This window comes from Chaetura pelagica, unplaced genomic scaffold (genome assembly GCF_000747805.2).
Source record: "Chaetura pelagica isolate M959 unplaced genomic scaffold, ChaPel_1.0 scaffold65, whole genome shotgun sequence".
In the NCBI taxonomy this organism is placed as follows: Eukaryota; Metazoa; Chordata; class Aves; order Apodiformes; family Apodidae; genus Chaetura; species Chaetura pelagica.
The window spans coordinates 163,225-178,137 of record NW_009953386.1 but is presented as its reverse complement, the minus strand read 5'-3'; the positions used below and the strand labels follow the sequence as shown (position 1 = coordinate 178,137).

At 44.3% G+C, this 14,913-nt stretch overlaps 1 protein-coding gene across 1 annotated transcript in view; it reads left to right on the top strand.

Moving 5' to 3' along the window:
* MAATS1 (MYCBP-associated, testis expressed 1) overlaps window positions 1-12,844 on the top strand; it is a 29,974-nt gene extending 17,130 nt beyond the window's left edge. Inside the window, exons 10-15 of the mRNA XM_009998210.1 lie at window positions 911-982; window positions 2,545-2,691; window positions 5,704-5,925; window positions 7,214-7,362; window positions 8,568-8,659; window positions 12,558-12,844. Coding sequence (XP_009996512.1) covers window positions 911-982; window positions 2,545-2,691; window positions 5,704-5,925; window positions 7,214-7,362; window positions 8,568-8,659; window positions 12,558-12,844 — 969 coding nt within the window. The remainder of the gene's footprint in view (window positions 1-910; window positions 983-2,544; window positions 2,692-5,703; window positions 5,926-7,213; window positions 7,363-8,567; window positions 8,660-12,557) is intronic.
* The last annotated feature ends 2,069 nt before the right edge of the window (window positions 12,845-14,913 follow it).

The following is a 14,913-nucleotide window of genomic DNA, read 5'->3' as shown; positions in this document are numbered from 1 at the left end:
GCTCTTCCCTGTTTTTCCAGCACATCTAAAATACCACATTTCAATGCAGACCTCATAGGCTCTTTATTCAAAAGCTTCCATGCATTTTTTACATTTATTTTTATCTTTCCCAAGCACCCAATGGGGTTTTTCCTTCTGCTACTGTTAACTCCAGACTAGCAGACCCCTCAGCAAGGGAAAAGGCATTGCCAGTTGTGCTTCCTCTAGTTAAAATAAGCCTTTCTTTCCCCCCTCTGGTGGTCATGTTCCCTTTCCCACTACATTCCATGATTCATCCAAGTCGGTATCAGTCACATAGTGACTGGCCAGTAATGTTCTCAAAGAGACAAATCACAACATAATGTAATTATTTTTACTTCCTAACTGTCACTTTCTGAGTCTTAAATATACGGAGTTACTCCAATAAAAGTCACCACAGGAATAAATATCAAAAGAAAAGCTGTATATGCTCTCTTTTAATCTAATCCCTTAATTTATGGATAACAGCTCTCTTGCACCTCCTTCAATAATAATTCTATCCCCTAAGTGTCTCGACCACTTAAATTCATGTGGGTGATGCCCATTTTGCAAACTCTGTCAGACAAGCTATAAATAGTACTTCTAATGAATAGAGTAATTTTCTCCATCAGCATCTCCTTACTAGTAGGTACTCCTCTCCAAAGACCCTCTAAAATCTCAGATACAATGTAATTATACAGCCTTTCTCCCCCATCTTTTGAAAAACATAAAAGTACATATTATTCTGACTCACCTTCCTTTCCCCAGAAATTAGAAGAATGGTGTTCAGAAACAACTATGAAAAAGCTGGATATGATTTAGACTTTTTGGTAGTTAGATGAATAATCTATAGAAATCTCAGTCTCCAAATAGACAAGTAAAGATTGTGTGGATATTTGTTGTGTTTTGGCAGGAGGAAGAGGAAACAGAACTGGCAGTGATCTGTCTGCAGAAGCTGCTCCGAGGCAGGGCGATTCAGAACATGGTATTCTCTGTCTCTTTGTTTATGTGTCTCCAGAATGATGGGAATGATTGAAGGTGTGTTTGCAATCTTTCTTCCACAGGACTAATTAAGGGTAATGAGGCTTCTGCAGCATATCTTTCTGGATGTTAACTTGAGTTCTTCAAGGCTGGAGTCTCTGCTTTCCAGCCAGATTTCTTAGGGGAACTTCCAGATTCCTACACCTGTTTGTAAATATCTTCCTGTTCTTGCCATACCCTACACTCAGCTGTTTAATTGGATGCTTCATAGCAGAGTTACTCAAATGGCAAATTCTAGACTAGATGTGGACCATGAGTAGATTCTGCCTTGATTATGCCAAGATCCCAGGCATAAGAAGCCTTCCACATCCCAACAGGGCAGCTTGTATTTCATACCATCTTTCCAGTTTCCTGTGATGGTGACCTAAACCTTAGACCAGGAGCATATCACCATGATTTCCAGTAAGTACAGGACCTGTCTGCTTTCAGTGGAGTAGGAGTGGGTCGAAGTAAAAATCAGTTGAGTAGCCATGCCTCATGGGGTTTATGTTAAACAGGTCTGTCCCTTTTGATCAGACCAGTCCATGGGGTTTGTTTTCATGTGCGATGTTTCCTTCTGGGTCACTGGTATTATCTTTTGCACTAATTGTTTCATGTTTGTGAAGTGTTCTCATGTGGGACCCTGAGGTGAGCTTTATCAAACATGTAATACTATGAAAGTGGCTTGAGGTGGAATACAGACTTCCCACATCTTCTCCACTTTTGTGGTGATCTATTAGATGGATGCTTGATGCTATTGCAGGACTGTTGACTTTCACACCATGAAATATCCAATCATTTTTAGGAATCTCCTGCCAGCTACTACTGGATCAGAGGTATCTGACTCAGTTGGACAATGATGTGAGCAGGGTTAAGTAATCCTTTGTTGTTCTTGGAAGTCCTGTTGAAAGAGAGGAGGAATGAAAAGAAGAATGTATCAGGCAAAGGGTGGGCCACAGTGCTGTTAACAGGGACAGGAGCAGTTTCAACAGCCTCCCTACCAATTTATTGCTTTGAGCTATTGCTAGATTCCTTCAAAACAAAGGTCAGAGAACAGTAGATGTTGAAACAGGAGACATCTAACCTAGGGCTGAAGAAAAGGGGCAATGCTCACACTGGGAAGCTTTGACATTGAGGCTGGTGTAGCAGAACATCCAGAAGGACATTTCCCTTTTTTGCTTGACATTAGTGTTGCTGTTCTGCATTCCAGTAGTTTGAGTTCTAGGTGAAGCCAAACAGAATTAAAAAAATAAATAAATTAAACATTCTTTTTAGTAGCAGTGGATCATCTGTGCTCCACAGCAGAAGGTCTCAACTATCATCTTCCACCCAGAAGGGTTTAGTCAAGATTTACCTGACAGCAGTAGTAGTTGCCTAAATGCAACCACAAATCTCTGTTACAGAGAACTAGGTCTGGGAAACAGCTGACCCTGCAACTTGGAGAGAAAAAAGGTGTGCTCTGCTGGCAAAACATGTTGATCTATATTATCCATTTGATATGCTTGGTTGTTTAACTTTATTTTAAAGATGTTTGAAGGGAAGGAGAAGCGGCTGGACCTGATCCAGGAACTGCGCACCACTCATGCACTCCAGGAGGATGGATGGCTGCGTCTGAAGGCAGAGAAGGAGATGATACTGGCCTTACAGCAACAGCGTGACTTGAAAATGCACAAGGTTTGCCTGTGTAGATGGGGGGGCTGATTCACAACACTGTCCTGACCAGGCATTCTGTGCTTGAAATGCCACCAACACTCTCACATTAAATTTATGTCTGCTTTGTATTATCCACAGCACAGAAAGTGCCCCAAGTAACAGAAATGCTCCCCTAGCACCGGCCAAGCATTGAGTGCCTGAGGGGCTAAAATAGCTCTCACTGTTGTGGAGGCTCTGGGAAATCTCAGAAACAGGCTGAGGTGCCCTGACCACAGCTGCTGCCCCGGCTGCACTTGCTTTGTTTGCAGACACAGCACTGATTTATATTTACAAGGCTCTGCACAAAGTGCAGTGCCAGACGAACCTCAGTTTTCCCACATTTCAATCCATTTGACTGGTACTGTGACCTGGCATCTCAATACGTGCCTGTCAGTCACATCTGTCAGGTGTTTTACTGAATGTGTGTTACTGCTTTGTCACTTCCCTGTTCCTTTTGTCATGGCACTCTCTCAGGCCCCTCCTCAGGCATAAAACACCACAAAAGAAGCCAAAGCAGGCTTTGTAAATCTTGCTGGGCTTGAGACTTCTAGGACCTTTGCAGTAGAGTCATATTGTTGTGCTTACCACTGTTCTGGAGAGCAGAAAAATGTTGGGCTGTATCCTCTACCAAGGATGTAGTGAGAGCTGGGGATGTAAATTCCCATCCTAGTTCTTTGCAGGGCCACAACCTTCCAGTGCAAATTGAATCAAATAGCAGATGTTGGTCTGCAGTGGATCACAAAGCAATTTTGTCCAGACTTCACTGCGTCTCAGATATACAGCATCTCCCACATTCCTGTAGATTTTTCTGTAGTTTTTCACTACTCTCCTGTTTTTTCACTGACCAGCTGTGAGGCACTTCTGCAGGTTCCAGATGATGATAAGCATCTGCTGGCTGGCCTGGCAGAGATAAAGCCAGACCACTGCTTCCTGCTGGGTGGGCAGCAATACAATTTCCCCTCAGATCTCAATAAAAATTGAACCAGGTGTTTTACTGTTTATCATTTTCAAATGCTCCCTCATACATAGGGAGCTCAGGTGTGAAATTCAGGAAGACAATTTTTCTACTGAGGAATTGAAAAAAAAACAACCCTCAGGCATTAGGAAATTGAAATGCTCCTTCTTTTCTGGAAGCCAAGGTGAGAATGAAGGAGAGAGCAGTTCAGACAGTATAACGACCTTTGTAGACAAGGAGAGAGCAAATGGTAAAGATGTTGACCTCTGATCTCAGAATTCCCTTTTGGGAGAGCCACTATCCCCCTCTGCTGGTATCTACCTCTTCCACTCTTGCTTTTTTTTTTTCCTCTCAATAAATCTCTGAAGGCACACAGTCCTAGGCTCAGGTCTTCAAACATTTTGAGCTCTAAAACTCTCTGGAATCCATGTGCAGCAGTTTTCTGTGTGTGGCTATTTCAGAAAGTCAGTGATGATACACAAGTCTCAACTTTTTGGTGCTCACGGTTATTTTCAGGTTTTGACCTTTCTAGTATAAAAAGCATTTTTCAAGAAATGCCTTCTGCAGAAAGAAGGTAGAAATTCCAAATAAAATGGTCAGCAGTGAGGGGTTAAAAATTTCCACTCTGGTATAGAACAAGAGTCTTAGACAAGCATGTTGCTTTCCTGCATTTCACACTGGCTTTAGACACAGCACCTGGAGCAATAAAGAGGAAGCAGCACATCAGTTCCATGTTATCCCTCCCTGTGGGCTGCTGCAGTTGCTGCTTTGCTGTCCTCCATCTTAAACACCCACGGACTGTCTTAACACCATGGGCCATCTTAAACACCCAAACACTGTCACTTCTAGTTGCATGCAATACTGAAAGTCCCACTGTCTTTGTGATGCTGCATGAGCAAATGGTGTGGCACTACAAGAAAGCTGATTTGGTCTGGGATGTTTCAGCTCTATATTGAGTTTTATGTTCAGATCGACTCTGTTAATGCCTGTTGATTCCAACAGAGAGACAGTATCCCAGGCCCTTCCTGAGATTTCTTCCAGCCGAGGACTGTGGTTTCATCGTCTATACTGGAAATAATGAACTTACATAGTCTTGTCCCTTTTCCATAGTGCAATCCCACATACCCAACCCGTAAAACATGATGTGCTTGGAGCAAGGAGTGAATGTCACAGCTGAACACCTGGGATCTAGTCTTGGCTCTGTCACAGACTTTCTGATTTTCCATGAATTGGAATTTAAATTCTCATTTGCACTTCTGCAAACTCAATATAATGACTGTTTATTTGAATTTGTTAGCAGTTAGTAACTTGTACAGTCCCTAAAACTGCAGGGACTGATGGCTGCTGTATTACCTCAGCAAGTTATATCTGTTTGGTTGCATCGTGAATGTCCAACCAAAGATGAACCATTTCACTGAGGTGGCTTTGAACTACAGCAAACATTTTTCATCCTTAGGACAGGATAGAAATGTGGCTGTACTCGCAACTGCAGTTTCCTAAATCTTTACTCAAGCTTCCTACTCATAAAGATTTTTCCAAATGCTAGAAGGAAGCTTCATTTGCAACTTTTGATCCCATTTTTTGGTTCTAGGTAAGAACAGAATATTTTCTGGTCTAGCTAAGCTTAGCACAGAGAGACAGAGGGTATGAGCTGAAGTAATTTCATTGTCATTTCCATGCCTCCCCTTTCTTGGTCTGGGCAGTGGACTGTTCCCCAGAAACAAGCTGATGGCCTCAGCAACTATTCTGATTATCCTTGAAGCCAGAAAAGCAGGTTGGAATAGCCCAGACCCCTTGTGCCATCTTTCACCCTCTTTATACTCTCAAAGCCTTTATACAGGAATGTCACATTATGCACAGCCCTGGCCAGCACATGTAGAACAAGAAGAATGCAAAACTCCTAGGTTTGTCCCACGGCTGGTCTGAGTGGATGTTGCAGAGCTGTTTCACATGCCTGTGGTAGTCCTGGGACTTGGAACAACATTCCTGGGGTTTGTAACACAATTCTTTGCCTTTTTTTTTTTTTTTTTTTTTTCAAGATGTCACAAGTAGAAAAGCACTTGGCCAGGGAAGAAGGAAGGGTACTGGCAAACATGCTTGATTTCTTGTCCAAAGAGCTGGTGAGGCTGCAAGAAGAACGGAAGATCCATGCTTTTGTCATGCTGGCTGAGAGGCAGAGGCGGATGCGGGAGGCGGAGGAGAGCGGGCTTCGTCAGCTGGAGGAGAGGCAGCGCCTGGAAGCAGATGAGCTCTTCAGACAGGCAAGAGAAGATGGATGGATGGATGGACGGATGGGACTGTGGGTGGTTTGTAGGCACTGCCTCCCGGTGCGAAGGTCCAGAGGGAGAGGAGGTTCTTCAGCTCTGGCTTTGGTGATTTTTAAATCACCAACATTTTAAAATTGAAGGGGAAGAGAGGGTGATTCCTTCCTGAAGAGTCATTCCTGTTAAATTAAGGATGATCTGAATAGCCCTGCAGACAGTCCTGTTAGGCCTATCATTAATGGATGTATGTTTCTAAATTTCCACAACTAACACCTATTGAGAACAGTTGTGCCTAGATCATCTTTAGGAATAATGTTTTGACAGCACTTGGTCTGTCCAGCAGAAGTATTAAGTGTTCTTCCAGGAGCAATGTCTTTAAGCAAGGTTTGGGAAAGATAAAAAAGTGGACTGCAAATACTAAGAGGTACAAAAATTATTTTGAACTAATGACAATGGATAACCTAACCTTGAAATCCAGAAACAAAAGTCCTGAGTTAACATACAACACAACTATTCAAGAGTCCTATTCCCTAGCTTCTGACTGCATGAAGCATTTCTCTCCCAGTTGAAAGGAACGAGTGGGAGCCTAATTGACTAAACCAATAATTTTCCAGCTTTGTGGGAGGAGGTTAATACCAAGAGAGTCTGGCATCATGTTTATTTTTATTTTAATTGTAGCTTCTCCTCATAACTTTCCTGTGTCTTTGAGTGGGAAGGTAGAAGGGTCAAAGTGCCAGAAGCCTATGCCCTTCAGACCAGCAGAGGAAAAAGACCCATTTCTAGAATCTGTGTTTCACAGCCATTATAAAGAAACCAATAATTTTGTCTTGTTTTTATCCATGTTGCTTGGACTGGCTTGATGAAACTTTTTCCTTTAGGATTTGCTTGAATCAAAGCAGATTGATTTACTGAGGTCAATACTGATGAGCATTATTTGACAGCTGTTGCTCAGGGAACCACGAGAATTGAGGAAGCAACTGTCATTGCTTTCAGAGAACTAACCTGCTGCAGCAGTCCTGGATCTCTGGATGTTTTTCTTCCACCACCCATTCTTTCCTGCACTTGTTTCTGTTCAACTAGTTATCTGAAAGAATTGTTAGAAAATACATTTTTACACAAGTTACCCTGCCCAAAAAGCACCTCTGAAACCAAATCTCTGGCTGGCCTGCCTGAAATTAAGAGCCTGTTGAAAATCTGTTGTTCTTCCTTCTTTGGAAATCTCCTTCCACCCTGCTTCTGGCACAGCAATAGGCGGAGGAACAATATCTAGGTGTTTTTGTTCCAGGTGGTGAAAATGCACCAGAGCACTATTGACTCCTACTTGGAAGATGTTATCCTGAATTGCATGGAGGACACAGCTGAAGAACAAGCCAGGGAAGAGGTTCAGAGACTGGCTGTAGAAGTCAACAACATTGCTTACGAAATGGAAAGTCGGTAGGTTATATTACGTGGCACGTTGGAGGCTGTTTACAGCAGTCTGGAACCTGCCTGACCATCTGCATCTGTGGTCACATGCAGAACCTGAGACATGGGAAGGGCAGAGCGCTACTGTTCCTGATCTCTTTATTAGTGTTCCTGCTGTATGGGAATCACGCTATTACCACCTGGTACACACATATAAATCCATCAAAGCCTTTTTTCCATACAGCACATGCCAGATTCCCTTTGCAAATCACTTGTGGGATCTGTGAATCACCCTTTTTAGACTTCTCCACACCAATGTGATTCTGTGACTGAGCTTGAAGTGAATCTGGGAACTGCCTAAAGCAGTGCCCATTCATATTGGTCTTTTTCATTTATTTACACTAGTACAGAAAATCAGTTTGGAAGAGATGCTAAAAGATACAGCTACACAGCAGTCTTTCATTCTGGGGTGGCTGTTCTTTAAGAAACTGCCAGTTTCCATGGGGGTCAGTCATACTGATGGCTGCCTGACAGGGCATTTTGAGTAGAGTAAGTTGTTGAGAACACCACAGTCTTGTGTTTGGCTGGGGCATCAGCAGTGAATACTTTTTAGAACCTGCCAAACCTCCAGTGCAGTTTCTATGCACTTTTTTTTGGGGGGGGGGAATTGAGCCATAAAAAATCCCAATGGCACAGTGACTCTCCTATGGTAGAGCAGCTGTGTATTTTGTAACTAGCTGAATACAGGCAGACTGTTGAAATCCTTGGGGAAAATTAAGTGTAGATAATGCATGCAGCCCCTGGGCCAATTGGGAACCCACCAAACATTTGCATGGAAAAGAGCATGGGGACCAGCCAAATGCAGAGTCACAAAAGGGAACAATTAAGCAGACTCAGCCATGGGCCAAAGACTAAGTGGACAAAGACAAAAATCCTCAGAGGTATCTGTGTGTGTAACTCAGTTTGTCATCCTTATCCTTGGAGGATAAGGAGTCTAGGGTGATCTCCCTGGACATACTGCTTCCCAGTGCAGTATTGAGCACATTGGCAGTGCAGTGGGGAATAGTCACACTGCCACCTATTTGTACTGTAGAGGGAGACTCAGCTGCCAATCCCTGCCATGACAATACCCTCCCTTGAAAATGGCCAGAATATTTACAAGGGAGTCTTGTGTTTGCAGACGTGACCTGGAAAGAAAATTAAAATACTAATGCTACTCTGCATCTGTTCTGTAGTCTAACTCGCCTACAGTCAGAAGAGATTGTAGCAGAGCTGGTTTTTTATTTCCTGATTCCAGAAGCTGAGAAGATGTCTATCAGAGAAAAAGGTAAGGAGTTCAGGGACTTCATTCTTTCAGTTCACCCTCCTCACTCTAGCTCACTGAAAAGAAAGGTGCAGTACCAAGAGTTGTCTCAGTTCTTTGAGATTTCACTTTTGCACTCTGCAGGTGGAAAGTTAACCCCTCTGGCCCTTTTTCACCAATTTCTTCTGAGCTTTAGCCTTTTAAAAAGGTGCCCTGAATTTGAACCTGGTGTGAGTTTGGTGTATCTACAACAGTAAAACTACCTGAGAAGAAGCAGTCCATTGCACCTTCAAAAACAAACTAGGAGAAGTCTTTAAGGAGCATGGCTGTGAATTGTCTGTTATATGGCAATTTCTAAAACCTGTATACGTTTTTAACAGGCACATTACTTAAATATATGCTATATGTGGAAGGAAGTATATATGCTTTCCTATGCTTTCCTCTTCCCCCCCCCACACCGTCCCACCCCCCTCCCTTCCCAGTTTATTGAGAGCTAGAAGCAAAGATAAGGTTTTAGGGTAGGCTGTAGTGGCATCATGTTTAGACTAGGTAATCTTGCAGTTGCAAAGGATACATATGTTTAGCCAAAATGGAATAGTGTCTGTCAAAATACAGTGGAAGGCAGGATATATGCTTTCCTTTGCTTTCCTCTCCCCCCCCCCCACACCGTCCCACCCCCCTCCCTTCCCAGTTTATTGAGAGCTAGAAGCAAAGATAAGGTTTTAGGGTAGGCTGTAGTGGCATCATGTTTAGACTAGGTAATCTTGCAGTTGCAAAGGATACATATGTTTAGCCAAAATGGAATAGTGTCTGTCAAAATACAGAGGGGAAAACCCTGGAAACCTGTGTATTACGTTGAGTATCATGAATAGATGGCTGGGATGTTTCCACTAACCAACACACTCAGAAGACCATGACTAAACCCATAGAAAGTGGATGTAACCTAAGAAAGGCAACTGTATCACCACAGAGTCTGAAGTGGTCCTTACTGCAGTGTGCTTCTCTGACTTGAGAACAAAGGCACTTACTTCATTGCTTTCTTGTTGCTTTGTCAATGAAAACACAAACCTGCAAACATATTCTGTGGTCTCTGAATTATGGAAACTTTTTTCTTCCCTAGCTCATGTATTTGTCACAACAACAGTATCTATCCAGCAGCTGGCAGTTCTGCATAAGCTTAAACCAGCTCTCTTTTCCTTAGCCCTGCTTCTGCAAGCCTACCAAAGCAGGTGATGTCATTTTTCCAATGAAGCCTGCAGCTCAGGCACTAACACACACACAGCATAGCCTGTCTCAGAAAAGAGAATAGAAGGAGAAGACCTGGAGTATGCCTAAGATTCTGAACAAATAGGGGCAGCAGCAAGGAAGACAATATGTACTGGGCTTAAATGCTGCAGCAGCTGATGAACAAAGCACCTCAGAGGTACTCCCAAGCAACAGAGGAAAAAAATCTTGAAAATCTGTGACAGCCACAGTGAGTTTGCCTGGAAAGCAGAGCTAGACCCAGGCAAAAATTAAAGTGGATGCTGGAGGAAGAGGTAGAGTAGTAAGTGATGAAGTACAAGAGCTCCTTCAGACTTGGTCAGGTGAAATTTGCTACAATATTCTTGTGGCAGCAGGTATCAAATGTCAGGAAAAGACCTGGCTCATTCTCTCTTCTGCTGTTGCTGCCTTGCATAGAGGAAACTCCACAAATTCTGCTTCACGTACACTCTGATGAACACACCCTGTCATCAGTCTCTGGCACAGCAACACATTCAAGGGAGCAGAATCAGTAACTAGTCCATATAAATCCAAAGGAAACGCTATCAAAGAATGGCTTTACATCTCATGAGCACATCAGTGCATTGTATTTCTATGGCAGCTTTTAAAGCTTTTCCTATAGTGAGCCAGATTATTCATGACACACCTGGGTTTCAGCAACCTGGCATGTGCTTGAGCATGCACCTTCCTTGAAACTAGCAGGAAGTGATCTGAGAGCACAGCTTCTGGCCTTCCAGAGGAGCAAATCTATTTGTAGAGCAAAGATTTGAGGGCCCATAAGTTCAGTCTTTGCCTACACTTTAGCTTCCCTCCTATTTTGCCGTTAACTGGGCTTCTCTTTCCTCCCTCCTCCCCTTCCCTTCCCCCCCCCCCTTTTTTTTTTTTTTTTTTTTTTTTTTTTGTTGCATTCCTATGCATAAAAGCAAGGATTATCCAATACTTTCTCATCCTGAAACTCCTCTGCACCTCACTTCTGAGCCCTCCCTCACTGGAAGTAGAAGTCAATGTGCTGATATGAAAAAAAAGTTGCTTTTAAAAGGACAGTCACTCACCAGTTTGAACCCATGTTCTTTTAGATGGTATTCACTGTGGGTGGACAAAGGGACTGCAACAATACCAGGAGAGTATTCCCAGTATGGTTAATGGAGTTCATGCATACATGATTGAAGACAAAATGCCTTGGTTAGAGCAACTCTCCTGGGAATTCAGAGTAGGCTGGTGAAAGTCAGCTTTTCAAATGCAAGAGAGATCCAGTTGCACTCTGTTGACAAAATGGATCTGGGAGATGGATAAACATAAAGAGGGTGGGTTAGTAATGTTGAGGGACTGAGTCAGTGACAGCATGCAGGTGTGCATGACAGCATGCAAGACACCAGTGGTTCAGACTCAGAGTACAGCTCAGCCTTACAACATAAACAGACCAAAGCAACAAGGAAGTCTTGAACTTTTGCAGGGAAGTGACACAATAAGAGCCACAGATCATTCCTGCAACATTCCCCACGCCCTCCTTACAAGTACACAGTATTGCAATCTCCATGATTGTTTAGCAGCATCTTAAGTCTAGAGAGAGAAAGAGGGAACAAAGAATAGTGAAGAGCAATTAAGAGAACTATAGGGTGAATTATCTGGCTTGAGTAATTAAGGGCATGGAGCTGTTGGAGCAAGTCCAGAGAAAGGCCACGAAGGTGTTCAGAGGGCTGGAGCACCTCTGCAATGAGGACAGGCTGAGGGAATTGGGGCTGTTCAGCCTGGAGAAGAGAAGGCTCCAGGAAGTCATTATAGTGGCCTTCCAGTACCTGAAGGGGCTACAGGAAAGCTGGGGAGGGGCTTTTTATAAGGGCATGTAGTGATAGGACAAGGGATAATGGTTTCAAACTGGAAAAGGGGACATTTAGAATAGACACTAGGAGGAACTTCTTCACTGTGAGGATGGTGAGACACCAGCACAGGTTGCCTAGGAAAGCTGTGGCTGCCCCCTCCCTGGAAGCGTTCAAGGGCAGGTTGGATGGGGCTTTGAGCAACCTGATCTAATGGGAGGTGTCCCTGCCCATGTAGGGAGTTGGATCTAGATGATCTTTAAGGACCCTTCCAACCCAAACCATTCTGTGATTCTTGATTTCCCAAGAGGTGGTCTGGAAATACACACAAATGAGATTGGATGAAAACTGTAAAACAGTAACAAACAATCCTGCAGTAGCAAAAAGGAGAAGATAAGGTAGGTGACTTAATGTGTCTGTACAGTTGCCAGGTTTTGCTTGGAAGTCTGTATGAGTTTCTCAGTGCAGGCAAAATTGTAACAGAGGAGAGGGCAGATTTCAGGCCCAGTCTTCCAGTTAACAGACTCTGAGGAGAAGTTACTTTAAAGCCTGATGCCATATCCTGGGCAGTTGTGCCCTAAGCTGGAAACAGTTTGGCTGTGCTTCCCGCTGTGGGGGCTGGTCTTCCAAGTGAAATGCAAAGTTGGTCGCTGCTATTAGGTGGCAGTAGAACACTTTCAGCCAAAGTTAGAAGGGCGTGCTTGCTTTTTTTTTTTTTTTTTCCCTGAGCTAGTCTTTTCCACAGCTGCAGGAAGGCTTAAAAGCTACTCCTCCCTTCTCCCCTATGGAGAACACTTTGCTGTACATTTCCAAGTAAAAGCCTTCCCTCTTTTTATGTGCAGTGAGGCTGGCCCAAAGAAAACACATCTATGCTGCTCATCAGCTCATCCACAGGGACACAGAGGGGGTACTGGCTGATCTGACACAGCATGGGAAGACATCTGCCAGCAGGTTAAAGGAGACAGCCAGCACTGCTTGGAGTGGGACAGCTGCTGGGCCAAGTGCAGCTGACAGCACTGGCTCTGTCCCAGTTGCATCAGAACAGGCTAAACCTCTGGGCCAGGAAAGCCCAGAAGAGACAGCAGTGAAGCTTTCTGATGAATCAGACAAGGATTCCACAGCCTCCTAGAGACAGAAGATGAACCAGGTGAGTTTTGCTTCTGGGATATGAGCTCAGAGCATGGTGGAGGAGAGGGAAGCATCTTGTAGTTTCTTTTTTTCAGGACACTCAGAATGGAAGATCCTCTCTCTTCCTTGGCTATCACTCCTGCTGCCTGCCAGCAGTGCTGTCCTGGAACCACTCTGTATACATTTTGATGTGGCAGCCCCAGTCCAGCCCCTCCCCCAACTAGCTTTGGATCTCATTAGGTGATTTTCCTCTTCTAATTATTGTGAGAAGCTTGAGTGAGAAAGCAGTGTTGTTTGTTGTTTGTTTTCCTGGCACAGACCAATAAAGATCTGCACCTGGGCTTTTGGTGGCATTTCCTTGCATAAATAACATTAAATGAAAATACCTTCCAGCAGTGGGAAATTTTAAGTTGATACTTTACACAGAGTCTTTCCTCAGGCACGTCCCACTGATTTCCTTAGTGGAGTAAAGCAAAGAGTGGCCTTCTGCATTAGCACTGCTATTAATAAAGCATTGAAGTTGAGTGAAAACAGTCAGCTCTTGCATCATCTTCTCACATCATTAGTCCTTGCATAAAGAAAAGGTGCCCTTGACCTCAGCAGGGTGGGTCCTGCCAACCAGGCAGTGTCTGGCACTAATATCCAAGGCTAAGTGATAGCAGCAGGATGACATGGCAGGGGCTGATGCAGCTTGTGCAAAGAACCCATTAGCCAGTGCTTATGGCTTTTCCAGAAATGTTACTGTCTGGGCTGACCTCTTCATGCTTTTTATCATCCCAAATGAAAACAAATCTGGAAAAAAAATCTTCTTTTTCTTAGAACGGTGTTAGTCACTCTGGCTTTCCAGCTCCAGGGGGCTATGCAGAAAGGATGCTGGCTCTGTCTTGTTTGCAAGCACGGAGGTGCTCCAGCTCAGGATGTCAGAAATCAGCAGGCTGCAGACAGGCACAGTGCTGCTGATCAGAGAGCTGTCAGGGACCTGCTCCAGCTCTCCAGCACTCACCTGTCAAAATTCCTGAGGGTTGTGGGTTTAGCATCTGAAAAGAACATTTACACCAACATCAAACGCACCAGCTCTCAGAGGAGCAGGCACAGCCACACCACCACACCCAAAATGCTTCCTCACTGAAGCTCTGACTACCGCTTGGGCAACAAACAGCAGTATTAGCCTTCAGTGCTAACGTGACAGGGGGCTGATCTCTGTGTATTTTCACCATTTCTCTGGAACTTGTAGCCTGTTCTTTGTGCTGGGTCTGTGAAACCTCAGGTGTGGTCCAGCTGACTAATCACAGAATCATAGAATCATAGAGTGGTTTGGATTGGAAGGGACCTCAAAGATCCTCCAGATCCAACCCCCCTGCATGGGCAGGGACACCTCCCACTAGACCAGGTTGCTCAGAGCCCCATCCGACCTGGCCTTGAACACTTCCAGGGAGGGGGCAAGCACAGCTTCCCTAGCAACCTGTGCTATCCTGAACATGGTGCTGTTCCTTCAAAACACAGTAGCTAGTCAAAAATTCAGGCTCATTAGTGCATTTTTTGGGGGAAAAAAAATAAATTGCACCAGGTTTCTGTTTTGTGGATTGAGCTGGGGAGGAGGATGGATGGCAGGGAGAAGAGAGAGAGAGAGGGGAGGAGAAAGAGGAGAAAATTCTAAATACCCCCATATTCCAATGAGCTGTAATATGAACTGGAGAGAGGAAGACAAGAAAGCTGGACCAAGAAACTACTGCTGTTGTCCAGGTTAATGAACCAGGGGCACCCGGTGACTGGTGGGATCAGGCAGCTTCTGTAAGTCCTGTTACATCTGGCAGGAGTCAGAGATGTGTTAGGACTCTGAGAGGATGCACTGTGAGGCTTTGGGGACTTGGGAAAATTCTCATGGCGTGCATAGCTCGTCAGTAAGAGGGAAAGCAGCAAATGCAAACACACAGAAAGAAACACTCTGCCCAGTGTGGGAGGAGAAGCTGCGCAGGGATCTGCTCTTTTGCCTCAGGCCACCTTGGACAAATTTAGCCTGGTTGAAAGGGGGGGGGGGGCCAGACGGTGCGAACAAAAATCTCCATGGAA